General features: G+C 44.9%; 1 protein-coding gene across 1 annotated transcript in view; it reads left to right on the top strand.

Annotated features, from left to right (window-relative positions):
• The window catches only part of LOC137415250 (SLIT-ROBO Rho GTPase-activating protein 1), a gene marked incomplete in the record, with an annotated part of 150,712 nt that overhangs the window by 26,838 nt on the left and 107,116 nt on the right, over window positions 1–16,758 (top strand). Inside the window, 1 exon segment of the mRNA XM_078775906.1 lies at window positions 5,836–5,964. Within this exon segment, the coding sequence (XP_078632032.1) occupies window positions 5,836–5,964 (129 nt within the window).

Raw genomic sequence — 16,758 nt, 5'->3', positions numbered from 1 at the left:
GGGTTTCTGCAGCCACGGAGGAGAGGGATGGACGGAGACGGGCGATGTTTTTCAGGTGAAAGAAGGCTGTCTTTGTGATCTGTTTAGTGTATTTGTCGAAGGAGAGGGTTTGGTCAAAGATGATGCCAAGATTCCGGATGTGAGGGGAGGTGGATATTGTGCATTTACTCAGCATTTGAGTCCATTTGTCTGTCTGTTTGTTTGTCTGTTTGTTTGTCTGTTTGTTTGTCTATTTGTTTGTCCGCACAGAATAAACATGATTTTCTCTGCAACCGTTGGTCTGATTGACAGGAAATTTTCACCATAGGTGCAACTCCACCTGTATAATTTTTTCATGATAATGATGACATAGGTCACGTGGTATGCGTGCCATATTGGAAAAACCGAAAAACTTTGCATCTCTATCTCCGAAAGCGCTGCATAGAAAAATATTTAAACGTGGCTCATTGTAAAGAACTCTGCATGGGGGAAATCATATTTTAAGTTAATGATGTCATAGGTCCCTCCATTATGATGTCATAATTCGACAAGTACAAAACTTCATCCGATCAAAATTAAATTTATTGAGCGTCACCTAGGGATATATTGGTGGGAAAAAAATAATAATGATGATGTCATTGGTCACGTGGTTCGGCCGCCATATTTGTTTTAACACAAAAGCCTCAGACAAAACACTAAAAATACGTTTGGGCGAGGGTCTGCAATCTTCTTTCTTGTTACCCTCGTCTGAGGAGAGGGTATTGCATTGGAGTCTGTTTGTTACTTGGCAAAATATATATATATTTTTGCAAGTATGTTGATCACTCCGGTTTGTGTGTGTGTTTGTTTGTGTGTGTGTGTTTGTGTGTTTGTCTGTCCACTCACTTATACTTGCCTACAGGTCGAAATTTTAAACCGAAACAAAATCCTATATATTTTGAGGTCAAAAGGTCAAAAGGTCAACATAGGCCAAAGGTCAACCATTGTTTTTCAAATTTCTAAAATCCTCAATTTTCATACGATTGACTTGAAATTTGAATAGGAATTACATATCGGCTAACTGAATTCAACCACTAACTATTTTTGAGATCAGCACAGGCCAAAAGGTCAACATAGGCCAAAGGTCAACCATTGTTTTTCAAATTTCTAAAATCCTCAATTTTCATCCGATTGACTTGAAATTTGAATATGATTTACATATCAGCTTACTGAATTCAACCACTAACTATTTTTCAACCACCAACTATTTTTGAGATCAGCATAGGCCAAAAGGTCAACATAGTTCCCACCTTACTCAGTCGAACCCAACTGCTCCTGGACTCTGTGTCCTTCTCTCCTGACAAGGTGGAGAAGTATTTGTCAAACCTCGACTCTGATTCTTCAACTGGACCAGACGGCATCAGCCCACTGGTCCTAAAATCCTGCTCTGCCGCTCTATCTCACCCTCTCTCTGTTCTTTTCACCCTCTCTTTTGCTCGAGGTCATCTGCCGGCATCTTGGAAATCAGCAAACATTACCGCTTTACACAAAAAAGGTGCAAAAACAGATCCTTGCAACTACAGACCAATCAGCCTGCTTCCAATTATCAGCAAAGTCATGGAATCCATCATTGCTTCGGATATCAAATCCTTCCTCTTCTCCAATGGCTTGATCTCTGATCATCAATTTGGATTCAGACCAGGTCATTCTACTCTGGACATGTTGCTTCTGCTGTCTCAACAATGGATGGAGGTCCTCAATGCTAAACAGGAAATCAGAGCTGTCTCACTTGACATATCACGTGCCTTCGATACGGTCTGGCACCCAGCTCTGCTCACCAAACTCTCCTCCTATGGTATCCATGGAAATCTCCACTCATGGCTTGCGGACTTCCCCTCTGGTCGTAGGCAACGTGTGGCCCTGAATGGATTTCGCTCATCTCCCCTCCTGTTCTGGCTGGAGAACAAGGTAGTGTTCTGGGCCCTGTGCTATTTCTGGTCTTCATCAATGATCTCTCCGACTCTCTGGAAAATCCTCTCTATCTCTTTGCTGATGACTCCACTATCTGCCGCTCCATTCCTCATCCCTCAGATCGGCAGTCTGCAGCCTCCTCACTCTCTGCAGACCTGGACGAAATCACAGACTGGTCAAACAAGTGGAACATGTCTTTCAATCCTGACAAATCTCACAATCTTACAATGTCTCTCTGAAAGGACCGACTGGAAAACCCTCCCATCTACTTTCTCAACAATCCTCTCCAAGAAGTTCTGTCGCTCAAGCTTTTGGGTCTCACTATCTGCCATGATCTTTCTTGGGAAAACCACATTTCCAAGCTGGCCTCCAAAGACAGTCGCCGACTGGGCATCCTCCGTCATGCAAAATCCTTCCTTGGCACACATGAGCTCCTCACCACATACAAGGCTTTCATCCGCAGCTCAATGGAATACTGTTCCCCCCTCTGGGCTGGTGCTCCTGCCTCACACCTAGCTCGGCTTCACACTGTTGAAACCAAAGCTTTCAGAATCATTGGAATCTCCTGCAATGAAGTTAACTCCGAGGGCCTTTCACTCACTCACCGCAGGCAGGTTGGTGGTCTTTCTGTCTTCTACCGACTCCTCTCCGGCCTTGCTCCCCCAGCTCTCTGTGTGCTCTGTCCCCCCAATATTCCTTTAGGTCGCACAAGATCTGCCTGCAACCCTCTTATGGTTAAACTGCCAAAATCTAGGCTCACTGCTCACCTTCACTCTTTCATTCCCCTTTTCTTCCGCCTCTGGAACAAACTCCCCCACTCCTTTCAATCCCACTCCTCCCTCCAGGTCTTTAAAACAGCTGTTCACCACCATCTCTTCTCTTCCCCCATCCAAAACCTTGATCTTTTCTACCCCCACTAATTCACCCCAGATACACTTTTTTTAATTTTTTTTATTCCAACTTCTTTCCTGGAAGTCCTTGCAGTGTTCATATGTTTTATACCTCTCCCACCTCCCCCCAAGCCCTCCCACCCCCCCCTCCCCCACATTTCTCCAGATGTCCCTGGTCTCAAATGTTGTGTTCGTGTCCTTCCCCCTCTCTCCCCATCTTGTCTACCGCTCCCCTTATTTTTTGTGTTTTATGTGCCGGTTTGACTTTTTGTGTGATTAATGTTAGCTCTTTCACGAGCCTCGATCTTGTGTACAAAACAAACAAACAAACAAAAAAAAAACACCAGGAGGATGGACCAGAGGATGGACCAAAGCGGAATTACTTGAGGCGACGACCAAACACGGATTTGGCTATAAAACGCGGGAGGAAGAAGGAAAGTGGAAGCTGCGGTAAAAGCGCGTACCTGTGGAAGGCAAACGAACTCAAATGGCACAAGATTTGCAGAGAATGGAAAATAATACAAGGGTTTATTTTGCAAAGGTCGGGACAGGGAAAAGCGATATTAAATAAAAGTCCTAAATTGGGACGTCCCCACAACTCACTTCTGAAACAGCACACAGGAATTGATTAATCAAAGAAAACGTCGTGTAATTGTGAAATGATGCGTCCTTATCTGTCTTGTCGTCTTGTCCCTACGTGGCTCCAAGCTCCGCTGCACACCACGATGTCCGTCGCTCCAGCACCACGAAGGCCCGAGCCAACGCCCACTCCAGGCTCCTTGTCGACCGCCCACGAGGTCCGTGCACCACTCTAGCTCCAGAAGCACCGAGCACCGCTCCAAGCACCACGCAGATGGTGAACCAACGACCACCAGGACCTCTCAAGACCAAGAAGAAATGCAAGAGCTTCAGAGGGACATGCTGCGCAAGAGTTCGAGCTGGACGTGCAAGAGCCCGAGCAAGAGAGACAGAGGGACGTGCTGCGCAAGAGTTGGATGTGCAAGAGGGACGTGCAAGAGGGACGTGCAAGAGAGAAAATGTCGTTCGGCGCACCCTGATATAACCTTGCGGTGGTGACGTCAGCCTTGGCGCGCCACCCAATCAGTGCCCTCCACCGAATCACACGTTCCCTGTGGCATGGTCATAGCTCATGCTACTCGATGTGGCTAGGCCTGCCGGAGGTGTAGCTGGCTGCGGCCCATGCGGCGGTGCCCCGAACTGGCCTCTTGCCTGTTTTCTTCCGAAGTCCTTGTCAGGGAAGGGAATGTAATGAATGTGTGCACTACAGGGCCTGTCTAAGTGTCTATATGAGTATGCATTGCCATAAGGGACAAAGGTTTGATTACCAGGTGTGACGCACAGGGGTTTATCTTTAATCCCTAACGATCTAACACTCAAACATCCTGGTATGTTCACAAGTATACATCTTAACCCGACAAACCGGACTAAACATGGAACTTATTACAGGTAGATTCCCTATAGCGACAGACGAAGCATGTTACCTATTCAGATCTACCTGACTCTAGATATTGCTCCACCCAACCGACATAACAATATATATATATATATATATACATACATATATATATATATATATATATATATATATATATATATATATATATATATATATATATATATATATATATATATATATTGTTACAGATCGCGGTTTAGATGTTATGATGACCGAGCGGTGGTGTATTTAACCGCGTCCGAACAGTTACTCCCCGATTAGAACCCGATTCCACCCGACGTTGACCAGATCGCCCCACAGATATTCAATCGGGAAATCTCTAAAGCGACCGAAAGAGAAGGAAAAGAAGAAGAAGAAGAATACGGAGGAAGAACAGATTTATTATACACACACAGCAATGGATGGAAGAAGCAGTAACACAGCGAATCGTTAACTTACACTATTCATTTTTACTTAACCCCAAGACAACGAGCAGGACAGGACGTTCACACTTACACAGGGGATAATCAGGCAGGTAGGGCTTGAGGTGGATTGCTTGAGAGGGAGGCAAAGTCGGGAGGCCGCAGCTCGCAATTCCTCGCGGTTTTGGCGGGAAACCCTCCGTCGTGTATCCGCTGCGGTAGACGTCACGCGCTGGTTCGGCACACCTGCTCCTCTTCTTGGGGTGGAGCCGTCTCCCTTCTTTCAGCGCGTCTCTCCAAAGCTGGTTTCCTTGCCGAGTACCTCTCCTCTTTGGCTTGGAGCGTTTCGCATCTCACCGCTCCTCTTGGTGCAGCCTCTTTGCTCATCTCCCAGGGTCATCTCTCCCAAGGCCTCTGGTAAAGCAGTCCCTTACAGTTGCTTTTATCACCTCGGGCGAAATCAAGCCGCCGGCTCCGAGGGCACGCCTACCGGGTCGCTCACCGCGGTGTTGATTGGCTGTTAGGGCTGGTTCACTCCTTCCCTCTTATGACGAGGTGGAGACACGCCTTTCTTCCCCAAACCTACCTCGTGGCCAATGGTGGTTGAAGAAAACCGCCCAAAATGCGGAAGGCAATTGGAAGGGAGGTTTTGGGGGAAATTGGAAGGGCCTACGCTTATTTTGTTTGATACAATGCAAAGTCAATCTAGTGGGAAACACATATTTAGCCTACATGGAATAAGGAAATACACTATTTAAAAGATATATCGTGACCTGCGTGTAAGTTTCATGGAATTAACTAGGACGGCTGCGACCATTATTTACATTACGAGGATGTTACCATACTTTTGTAACGTTCACATTGTAACGTTTCCACATTCGTTACAATATATATATATATATATATATATATATATATATATATATATATATATAATTATATATATATATATACTCATATCTACATTGTTACAAATCAGACTTACTTTTATAAAGTATAGAATATGCAATATAATCTGGGGATCGATCTATTTGAAATCAAAAGGGACAAAGTTTAAATCAATGCTGTTTTTTGTTTTTTTTCATCGAATGTCATTCTGTTATGTCGTAATGGTTTCTAATCCCGTACACTTTTGCAGTGGCATGAGAAATATTCGGACAACAAGCTGAGGACATCAAAGGCGAGGAATGAGTACCTGCTGTCTCTATGCTCCGTCAATGCAGCACTTGATCAGTGCTATGGTATTGATCTGCAGCACGTAGCTGATGTAAGTTATGATGTTCAGTGATCGAAAATAACGTCATAATTAAAGTTGTGTCTATGAGAAGTTTAGTCACCATTGCTGTCATTTTGATTGTGTATTACAACAGTTGTAGTTTTTGCATTCATTCAGACCCAGGCAACGCCTTTGAATAGTTAAGAATAAATGGCTTATAGGTGAAGGCTCACCACCTTTGTAGCCCCACTAACTATTTTTGCTGTTCCTTCAAGAGAGGAGGGGAAGGGGGAAGGCAACTAGTTTTGTGGTCGAGGAACAGTGGAGTACCGGTAGTTGGGGGCAAGATGGTAGGAAGTAGAGCAGGAAGCATTGAAAGGGAAAAATCAGTCATTGTTTGACCTGAAGAATAAATGCATTAATAGAGTTGATGTTATTTATCTTCAAGGCAGTTGGAATAATTATCATCCTTTTGTTTTTTATATCCACTAAGTCCAACTCTCACCCCTGGTTATGGTGGGCTTTGGTGGGTGGGTTATGGTGGGCATGTCCCACCTTCTTTGACACAAGCCTCCATAGTCATTCTATTGAGATATATAATTAGCCATCCATGTTGCCTGGTTGATTTTATTTTTGAAAGAAGTTGTTTCTCAACGAAAACAAAAGTGCTTATGGTTCAAACTCGGTGTTTATTACCTCCACCACCAAAGGTGGATGGAGGTTATGTTTTCACCCCTGTCTGTCTGTCCGTTTGTCTGTCTATCTGTCCGTTTGTGAACAAAATATCTCAAAAGGTTGTGGACGGATTCGGACGAAATTTGGCAGGGAGGTAGCGTGTGTGACAAGGACGAAATGATTAGATTTTGGTGAAGATCCAGATCCGGATCCGGCTACTAGAATTTTAAAAGTGATTCTTCACCATTGGGAGATGGGGCCAAAAACGATACATAGCAGGATATCTCAAAAAGTTGTGGACAGCTTTAGACGAAACTTGGTGGACCGGTTGGATGTCTGACAAGGATGATTTGATTCGATTTTGGTGAAGATCTGAATATGGATTCGGATATGAGAATTATTTAATTTTCTAAGTGATTCTTCACCATTGGGAGATATGGCCAAAAACGATACATAGCAGGATATCTCAAAAAGTTATTAATGGATTTGGACGAAACTTGTTGGACAGGTTGGGGTGTGACAAGGAAGAATCGATTCAATTTTGGTGAAGATCCGGATCCAGATCCAGCTAGTCGAATTTTTAAAGTGATTCTTCGCCATTGAGTGATATGGCGAACCAGGCAGAGGTATGCTCTCTACTGAGTGCCGTTCTAGTTCTTCATCATACACTTGAATAATTTTTCGGTTTCTGTATTTAAATTGTTTTTGTTTTCCAGCATAATATAATTGATGCATGATTCATTGAGAAAGGAACTCTTCAACTTATACAAACAGGCCTCTTCCAAAATGGCACTTGGTAAAAGCTATACATTACAAATAACAACAACAGGCATTTTAAGGCCATTTTCCCTGCTAGAGCAGGGGTTAGCCTTGCTGGCCCCATGACAATCTTCTCCATTTTGCCCTATATTCTACATCTCCCCTTGTTAACCCCGCCTGGTGTTGGCTTAGCGGTTCAGGTGCCGGCTTGGGATCCGAGGATCCTGGGTTCGAATCCTGGTCGATCGCTGAATTAACGCCGGGGGGGGGGGGGGGGGGGGGGTTGACTCAGCCTGTCATCCTTCCGAGGTCGGCAAATTGAGTACCAGTTCACTGCTAATTCGCTGTGTGTCGCATGAGGCGACTAACAGGGTTGGTGGCAGGAAGAGCATCCGGCCGTAAAACATTGCTTCAAAAAGGGGACCAAGGTGCCCGAATAAAGACCAACCCCTGCTCTGCAGAGTGTTACATATTTATGTGAATGTATGTGAATTACCATTCAGGTCTTTGCTTATCCGTGTGTAGTATATTAAGTTGTTGTGTAGTTGTTGTGGTTGGAGGGTCAGGAGCCCTTCTGAAAAAGTGGCCGGAAACGGAAGTGACCGGAAACGGAAGGGAAAAGACACGAGGAAAAAAGGAGGAGGATTCTTCTTCCTCGCCCCGCTCCGACGAAAGGTGGGATTGATTAAGCCGTGTGGAAAAGCGGCGTTCCCGAGCCTGTCTGGCGAGAGGAGTTACCGGGACGGATACCTGCCCGGTGGACGTCAAACTGTCGTGTGGCCGTGCACCGACCCAGCGTTTGGGCGCCGTTCGCGACACCGTCTAAAAAGACGCGTACGGGTCGCCCGTTGGGGCCTAACACGCCTGGCAAGCGGCATGGGGCTTTTGGCTTGCTTTCCCGTCCCCGCTTCGCGTGGCCGCGAGGGGCTGTAGCCGGGGTGCCGGGTACGATACCTGCCCGGTGGAAACACGTCCACCCGGGGTTCGTTCAACCGCCCAAGTGCGGCGACGCCGACCATCATCTTGGTCAGGAGGGGCCCAGAGACATTGTGCGGAACCGAGACCAAAAGGGGGTCGTGAGTACTCACCGGGACACACGTATATAAGATGGCCATCTTAATCATAGGGAATTGATTGTGGGTTGGGAATTGCTGATGGTTGTGTATTGTTGATTGCTCGGGGAAAATCTCCGTGGTTGTGTCATTGAAATTGTATGGTATCATTACCATTGGAAATATATCCTTGAACATCAGTTGTCTCTTGGGTGAAATTCATATGGATTGCGTGGCGAAAGCGCATATATAATACAGCTTTCTGGCGAAGTTCCTCTCCCGGTCCGGGGGTCACCGAGACCAGGTATTCACCGAGGGGACCACGTACCAAGAGACAAATGGCCTCTAAAGGTGGTTCCTTCCTTTTTCCCCTTGTTAACCCCCTTGCCCGCATTTCTTCTTCCACCACCTTCAGCCAAGTCTTTCTCGGTCTTCCCCGTCCTCTGCTTCCTTCTACATTCATTTCCATAACTCTTCTCAACCAGTCACTTTCATCCTTCCTCAACACATGACCAAACCATCTCAACCTGTTCCTCTTCACAGCATCAATCACAGGCTCTATTCCCATCATCTTTCGCAATTCATCATTTGCCTTCCTCTCTCTCAACGATAGTCAACGATAATATATCGATACAACGATATCTCTCAATGTAAAAGCTATACATTGCAAGCAGCAATATCGATTCCTTGCTTTCAGCTGACAAAGGTCCATGGTTTAATCAGATTCCAGTCAATCTCTGAAATATTCTCGAGCAACAAGCCTCCAATATCTGCCATTGTCCGTCTGCTATGTCTTTGGATATTTTGTGAAAGGATAGCTATGGAGATGCTGGGAGCACCTTCATTCAGGCTTTCCTTTCGTGGGGTACATTCTATTGTAGGTCCACTCAACAAGGAGATTTGCTGTTTAATAAGCTTCCTATAAATATTCCCTTGGTCTTATCTTTCTGTAAGGGGTTACAAGGTAACATTGTTGTTAGAACTCAAATGTACTTTTATAAATTGTAACACTTCAACAGAATCTGGAGATACATTTGTATTCACAAGGGACAAAGTTAAAATCAAATCCCAGTTTTGCATTTCCTCTATGTTTTGTGATGGTGTTTTGTTTGCTAGTCCTATGTTTTCAGACGATGGGTCATATGATCGCATATTCAAAGGTATATCAAAATGAATAATTTTTAATGTGCACATGTCGTTTTGGCCATTTTTTTCCTTTCCATAGATTTTTACCTCCACCACCAAAGGTGGGCGGAGGTTACATTTCGGTGTGCAGAGGTTATGTTTTCACCTCTACTGTTTGTCCATCTGTCTGTCTGTTTGTCAATCTGTCTGTCTTTGAGAAGGATATCTCAAAATGTTGCAGATGGATTCAGATGAAATTTGGTGGATAGGTTAGGTATGTGACAAGGATAAATTGATTCGATTTCGGGGAAGATCCAAATCCGGATCTGGACACTGGAATTTTAAAAGCGCTTCTCCACCGTTGAGAGATAGGGCAAACACACACACACACACACACACACACACACACACACACACACACACACACACACACACACACACACACACACACACACACACACACACACACACACGTATATATATAATATCCAGGGTGTCCCATAAGTATGGAACATCATGAAATGAAAAAATCATGAATCACGTTTTTGCCCTATGGTCCCAGGGAGGGGGAGGAGGAGGGGTGGACACATTGAAAACATTCTGTAAATACAAGCTGTCCAGACTTATGGTACGTATGGACTTATACATATATATATATATATATATATATATATATATATATATATATATATACACACACACACACACACACGTACATACACTACATGGCCAAAAGTATGTGGACACCCGAAAATCACACCTGTATGTACTCGTCGAACATCTCATTCCAAAATCATGGCCATTAATATGGAGTTGGCCCCCCCTTTGCTGCTATAACAGCCTCCACTGTTCTGGGAAGGCTTTCCACTAGATGTTGGAACCTGTCCATGATTGTGCCCAATAGCCAAGGAAACTGCTCCGGCAGCCCGATGCATCGTCACGGTGCAAAAAGGAATGGTCATCATATATACAGTACATACAGTCGTGACCAAAAATATTGGCATCCTTGCACTTTTTTCAAATAATGCACCATTTCTTCCAGAAAATTGTTGAAATTAAAAAATCTTTTGGTATCCGCCCACATATGCAATTCTTTTGTTTGCAGTGGAACAAAACAAAAAAACCTGAAAAAAACGAATAAATCTTAGCTTATTCCACACAGATATCTTAAAATGGCCCAGACAATATTATTGGCACCTTTTAGAACTTGTTCGAAATAATTAGATGTCAAATAGGTGATTCTCCTTTACTTTGGAATTGAACTCACCTGTGGTGGGTTGCAGGTGCCTGCAATATAAAAATCACTCATTCAACCAGTTTGAAAAGAGAAAAGGAGTCATTCTGCTGTTTTGTGTCACTGTGTGTACCGCAATGAGCATGGAGTACAGAAAGAAAACCAGAGAATTGTCTGAGGAGGTCAGACACAAGATTGTAGCCAAGCATGGACAATCTCAAAGCTACAAGCCCATCTCCAGAGACCTTGATGTTCCTGTGTCCACTGTACGCAATGTTATCAGGAAGTTTAAGGCCCATGGTACTGTAGCCAACCCCCCTGGACGTGGCCGCAAGAGAAAACTTGATCGAAGATTGCAGTGAAGGATTGTCCGAATGGTGGAGAAAGCATCTTGATCAACTGCCAAACAGATTCAAGCTGACCTTCAGCCACAAGGTACGACAGTTTCAACTCGCACCGTCCGTTGCCAATTCAATGAAAGGGGGTTCTATGGAGGACCCCACTGCTGAGAGAGAGACAAAGAAAGCCCGACTGGAGGTTGTCAAAACACACCTGAACAAGTAAAAATCCTTCGAGGAAAATGTCATGTGGACAGATGAGACCAAATTAGAGCTTTTTGGTAAAGCACATCATCTCTGTTCACAGAAAACAAAAGGAAGCCTTCAAAGAAAAGAACACCTTCCCAACAGTCTAACATGGAGGAGGCTCAGTGATGTTTTGGGGTTGCTGTGCTGGGTGCCATGAATGTGTGCATGATATAATTAAATTAAGAGATTACCAAGACATTTTGGAACGCAATATTCACCCCAATGTCAGAAAGCTGGGTCTCCGTCGAAGGTCATGGGTCTTGCAGCAGGACAATGACCCCAAACTCACTTCAAAAAGCACCCAGAAATGGTTCAAGACAAAACGTTGGACTGTTTTGAAGTGACCAGCAATGAGTCCAGATCTAAATCCCATTGAACACCTGTGGGGAGATCTGAAAACAGAAGTTGGGAGAAGGCACTCTTCAAATCTGGGAGAACTGGAGCAGAACGGTTCTGTAATATTAACAGTGAAATAAAGAATTGTGGAGACCAAACACTTTTGTCAATTTCAACTTATTTTTCGATAAAATTGTGAGTTATTTGAAAAAAAGTGCAAGGGTGCCAATATTTTGGCCACGACTATATATATATATATATATATATATATATATATATATATATATATATATATATATATATATATATATATATATATATATATATATATATATATATATATATATATATATATATACAGTATATATATATATATATATATATATATATATATATATATATATATATATATATATATATATATATACAGTATATATTGTTACAGACGTGGCTTAGATGTTATTTACCGAGCGGTTTTGGTATGACCACGTCTGCACAAGTTACCCGATTATACCCGAAGGTTGACTAATCGCGCTACGCTAGGTCAATAAAGGCAATAAAGGAAAAGGACACACGGCTGGGTTTCAAATGACACGACACCCAGGGTTCAGTTCTCAAGACCTCCGGAGGAGGTTATATTAAGGCGGAAGGTCAGATTACAGGGACGAGAGGTACAGCATAGAAAGACAAGCACTTAGACACACTCTTATATTATTCCCAACAGACGACAGATAAACGGGACAAAAGGCTGACTCACACGGGGTTTGATGGCTAGGAAAGCGGGTATCGATGGCTCAAGGTGCACTCTTGGCTCAAGGACAGGGTCGACCCGGTCCGGTCTAGAGATGCGGGGAGGTCGCAGCGCTCGGATGGCGTCTTGTCTGCTCAAGCTGGGGGCGCATCTCACGTCACGTCCGCTACGTGGCCGCGTATATCCGGCGGGGAGTGACACGCCCTCGGCTCGTTAGCTCCGCCTCGTGGAATCGGCACGTTGCTTCTCATTGGGTGCGTGCGGGGGGTTTACCAGGCTCCGCCCTTGACGAGGAGCTGACAGCCAGCCCCTTTGTGGTAACCCCGTGGAGCGCATGGTCTGGAGCGCATTGTCAATGGCGGCTAACCGAGCCGGTGTCAGGACGCACACTCCCCCCCACGCAGCGCCGTGCCCCTCTGTTGTTGTTGTTGTTGTTTGGGGAAGAAGATGGGAGGAGGTATGGGAAAGGTCCTAAACTCACTACTGGTGCCATATAATCACATTCTGGTGCAACGAAGAGTCATAATTAATGGAAACGAGTCCTTAACTGACATAGACTAAGAATAACTAGCAAGATGTCCGAAAGTTGTCTACGTGTGGTGCGGTGGACCTGGGCACGACATTTAATGGGGGAATAAGGGGAAGGTCGGCTCTACTGATTGTTGTTTACAGACAATGGGACTAGGGAATGGGGGATTGGGGATAGTTGGGGAGTATTGGGGAAATAGGGGAATATTTACAAGCGGATATGGAGGCCAAATTCCATATTCGCAACAATATATATATATTTATCAAATATATGTCAGCTGTCAAAGTCAAAAGACCAGGTGAACAAATTTGACAGAAAGAATGTCATCTACAACATACAATGTGAAGATTGTGAAGCCAATTATGTGGGCCAATCATCCAAACGCTTAACCACAAGGCTAACTGAACACCAACGTGCTGTAAGACGACAAGACAGACAGGTTGTCATTGGTTGCGACATACACACACACACACACACACACACACACACACACACACACACACACTCTCATGGAATCAGGCCACGATCCTTGGCACAGGATCTTTGAGAGTGAACCACGAGATTGTCGAGGCCTGGTACTCTGATAAAAACTCCGTCAACCGACACATCGACTTACACCCCACATACATAGCACTACGCAATCAATTACAACGTCAAAAATGGCAGAGTCATTTGAATGCAGGGAAGCCCGGTGATTGGCAAGGACTTGGACCAATCCATCACGTGAGCCGGCCCCAATGGAACTTAACGGTTAACACCACACTCAACGCCTCTGAGGAAGTGTGCTTGAAACGTCAGGCTATTAATAAATATTTTTTAATTATTTTACTGCTCAGTGTGCTATCATTTACAATATATATATATATATATATATATATATATATATATATATATATATATATATATATATATATATATACATAAATTCAAAACACACCTGGTCACAAGTGTGCCGCACTGACCGGGTCCTCAGTCGAGGTCCTCAGCGTCATCCCGTTTCGGCCCTTCAACCTCGATACGGTCAGCTAAGGTGGGCCAGCAGGGGCACATACACATCCACATGCAGCAACTACACCTGGATGCGTACGTACCCCCACCCCCAGCCAGTGCGAATGCAGACTACAATAACAAAATCGCCTCCACATCCAGAATCCACAGCATCAAACAAACATGGTGGAACACTCAAACACCCACCTTATACTTCCCTTTCTCCCATACCTGGCCATTTCACTCTCCTCCTCACATCCTTTCCCTGCTGAAGTACAACCCCAGGACATACAACACTGTGGCTTGCTACCTGGCTGTTTCTCCCGGCCGTCTTACGTGTCCCCTTTTCAAAGGCACTGCGTTGCTGTACCTCCTCCTCACCCACCTTACGCACACAACCCATCCGGCACTGACAAGGCCACCTGCCCCCGATGCTGTCTCTCCAGCGTCACCAGCCTATTCCTGGTCGCCACCCAATCTGCCTGGTATGTATGTATGTGAAGAATCAGCTCTTCGTTTGGAAAAGAAGTCCACAAATAGCCTGAAAAATGACGCAGCTTTATTAAAAACCAACTTATACAGATCCGGAGGAGACAGACATCTACAGCAAGAATCCGCTTCATGCCAAGTCAAGCCTTCCTGGAAACACATTGATTCTCATTCACTTATATATGAATACGATTATCAGAAAATCTCCGAGAGAACAAAGCGACTGGCGAGAGTCCCTCCCACCGTTATCCGCTGTTCGGGGGAGTCAGCCCTTCCTTATCATTCGGACCAAATGTTTCTCTGGGCTCCGAGAAAACAGAAATGTAACTCACAAAGAGAAGAGTGTATGCTTGGCCAAACAAACCCATATATTTTATGGGTTTGTTTACATGAGTAATTCAAAGCATGTTTATACAGAGTCATGCGTCGCTGTGATTAATACAAAATATATATGGTTAACGATAGGTTTATGTCTGCACTCTAAACATTCTACTCGCGTTACACAAAATCACGCGCATGTGGGCGTGGTTTCACGACCGGCCTTATCTAGCCTCGAAAAAAGCACACGTATACAATTGTCCAGCATGACCTCAGCGAGCCTTTCCTCATCCAAAACTAAAACGAAGCAAAAACCCTTTATTAACTTTATGAAAATAGCATTTTTAAACAACATTTAAATCATAACACATTAGCAACCAACGTCTATAACTGAACTTTAGGCAATAACAAATCTACAACTTGACATTCCTTCCTCTTGTCTCGTCGAGACAAAGTATCTTAAGAGACAACGTGCCACATCGGGCTTTATTGAAAAATAATTGTGTAATGCGGGTATTGAAAAAATAATTGTGTAATGCGGGTATCTCCCAAGGGCATATCGTGCGCCCAAAGCGCCTCGCCCGTGCATTTGGCGAACGTGTCGTGTGGTGCGTGCTCGGAGCCTGAGGGCTCAGAACATGAAAGTCCATTAATGTTTCGGATCCACAACGAAGGTGTCTGGTCCAGATGAGGTTCTGCTCCGCCAGAGGGCCACCACCTCCCCTGCGGAACTTGCTCCCCCCACCCTTTGCAGACCCAGTCCTTGCAGATCTTCGAAGTTAATCAACGATCATGCCCATGAGGTCCCTCACGTGCTGCTGTTCTGGGGAATACATAATATTGTCAGTATCTTGTGTCTCAATTTCCTGGTCAGGGTACAGAGCGAAAAAATCCGATTCACTTGAAGCATTTGAACTTAATACATATGAAGCAAAGAGAGGAACTTCCTTTATGTCAAAGTCTCCCTTGGGCGCCTGGTCGGCTTGCGGGTCTAGGATATCCACGTCGGGTCCCTCGACCGCCAGACCCAGCGTCGCAATCAGATCCATAGTTGGGTTGAAAGGGGGCGTGCAGCTGTCAGCTTGTAATACATAAGCAGCGTTAGCCAGTACACGCAAGGGGTTTATAGCACAAGTATCACAGTCATCACATACACCGTTACAGGCAGCAGCCAGTTCCCACATGGGATCCGCACAAGTATCACAGTCACCACAAAATTCAATACAATTTTCTGGAGCGTTGGTCGCAACTGCCTTGTTGAAGGACCCGTTCAGGTCGACGGCCTCTGTGGTCAGAGCCATAGTCGTTGTCGGCGGCTTCTTCACTTTCCATCCTGTAAAATACTTTCTTATACAGAGGAGGACTAGAGATTTCATTAGTGCCCCCCAAATTACTACCCCGATTATCACAGCCAGTGCGGTCAATAACCATTTCACTTTGGTGCCCGTCCATCCCTGGAACCAGTCAGTGAGCCAGCTAAATGTATAAGAATTTTCGCGCGCGATCCGATCGATCCAATAGTATGTCATGAGCCGTAGCGGTGTCGTTTGCCACCTTTTCTAGGGCCAAAGCCAATTTGTCTATCCGGAAACTATCCATGACTGTGCCCGCTCCTGGGAAGAAGAAACCAAACACCTTTTCCCATAGACTCCCGTGTAGTTTAGTGGTTCCATCTTCGTTCATGACTGACCTCTTATAACGCCTGTCCAAGGACTTTGGGTCTAGCTCATCCAGTATCTCAACGTCAGGAAGGACTGAACCCAGATAACATGTGCCCCCCCAATTATTTGGTAAATAGGGGTAAGCCTTGTCGCCGCATATAAACATTGTCCCATGGGGTGGGACCAGGTGGGTGGATAAGCACTGGAGTCCCTTTACCACCCCATTAATCCTACTAACCCCCCTAGAGAATGTTATAGCCGTTATGTTGTGGTTGCGTTTATCTTGCAGTACTATTCGTAATGTAATCCCCGAGCTCCCTTGTCCCAGCTTCCCGGGGAGAG

This window comes from Myxine glutinosa, chromosome 4 (assembly GCF_964187855.1).
Source record: "Myxine glutinosa chromosome 4, kmMyxGlut1.1, whole genome shotgun sequence".
Taxonomy (NCBI): Eukaryota; Metazoa; Chordata; class Myxini; order Myxiniformes; family Myxinidae; genus Myxine; species Myxine glutinosa.
This window is presented reverse-complemented; position numbering and strand designations above follow the sequence as displayed.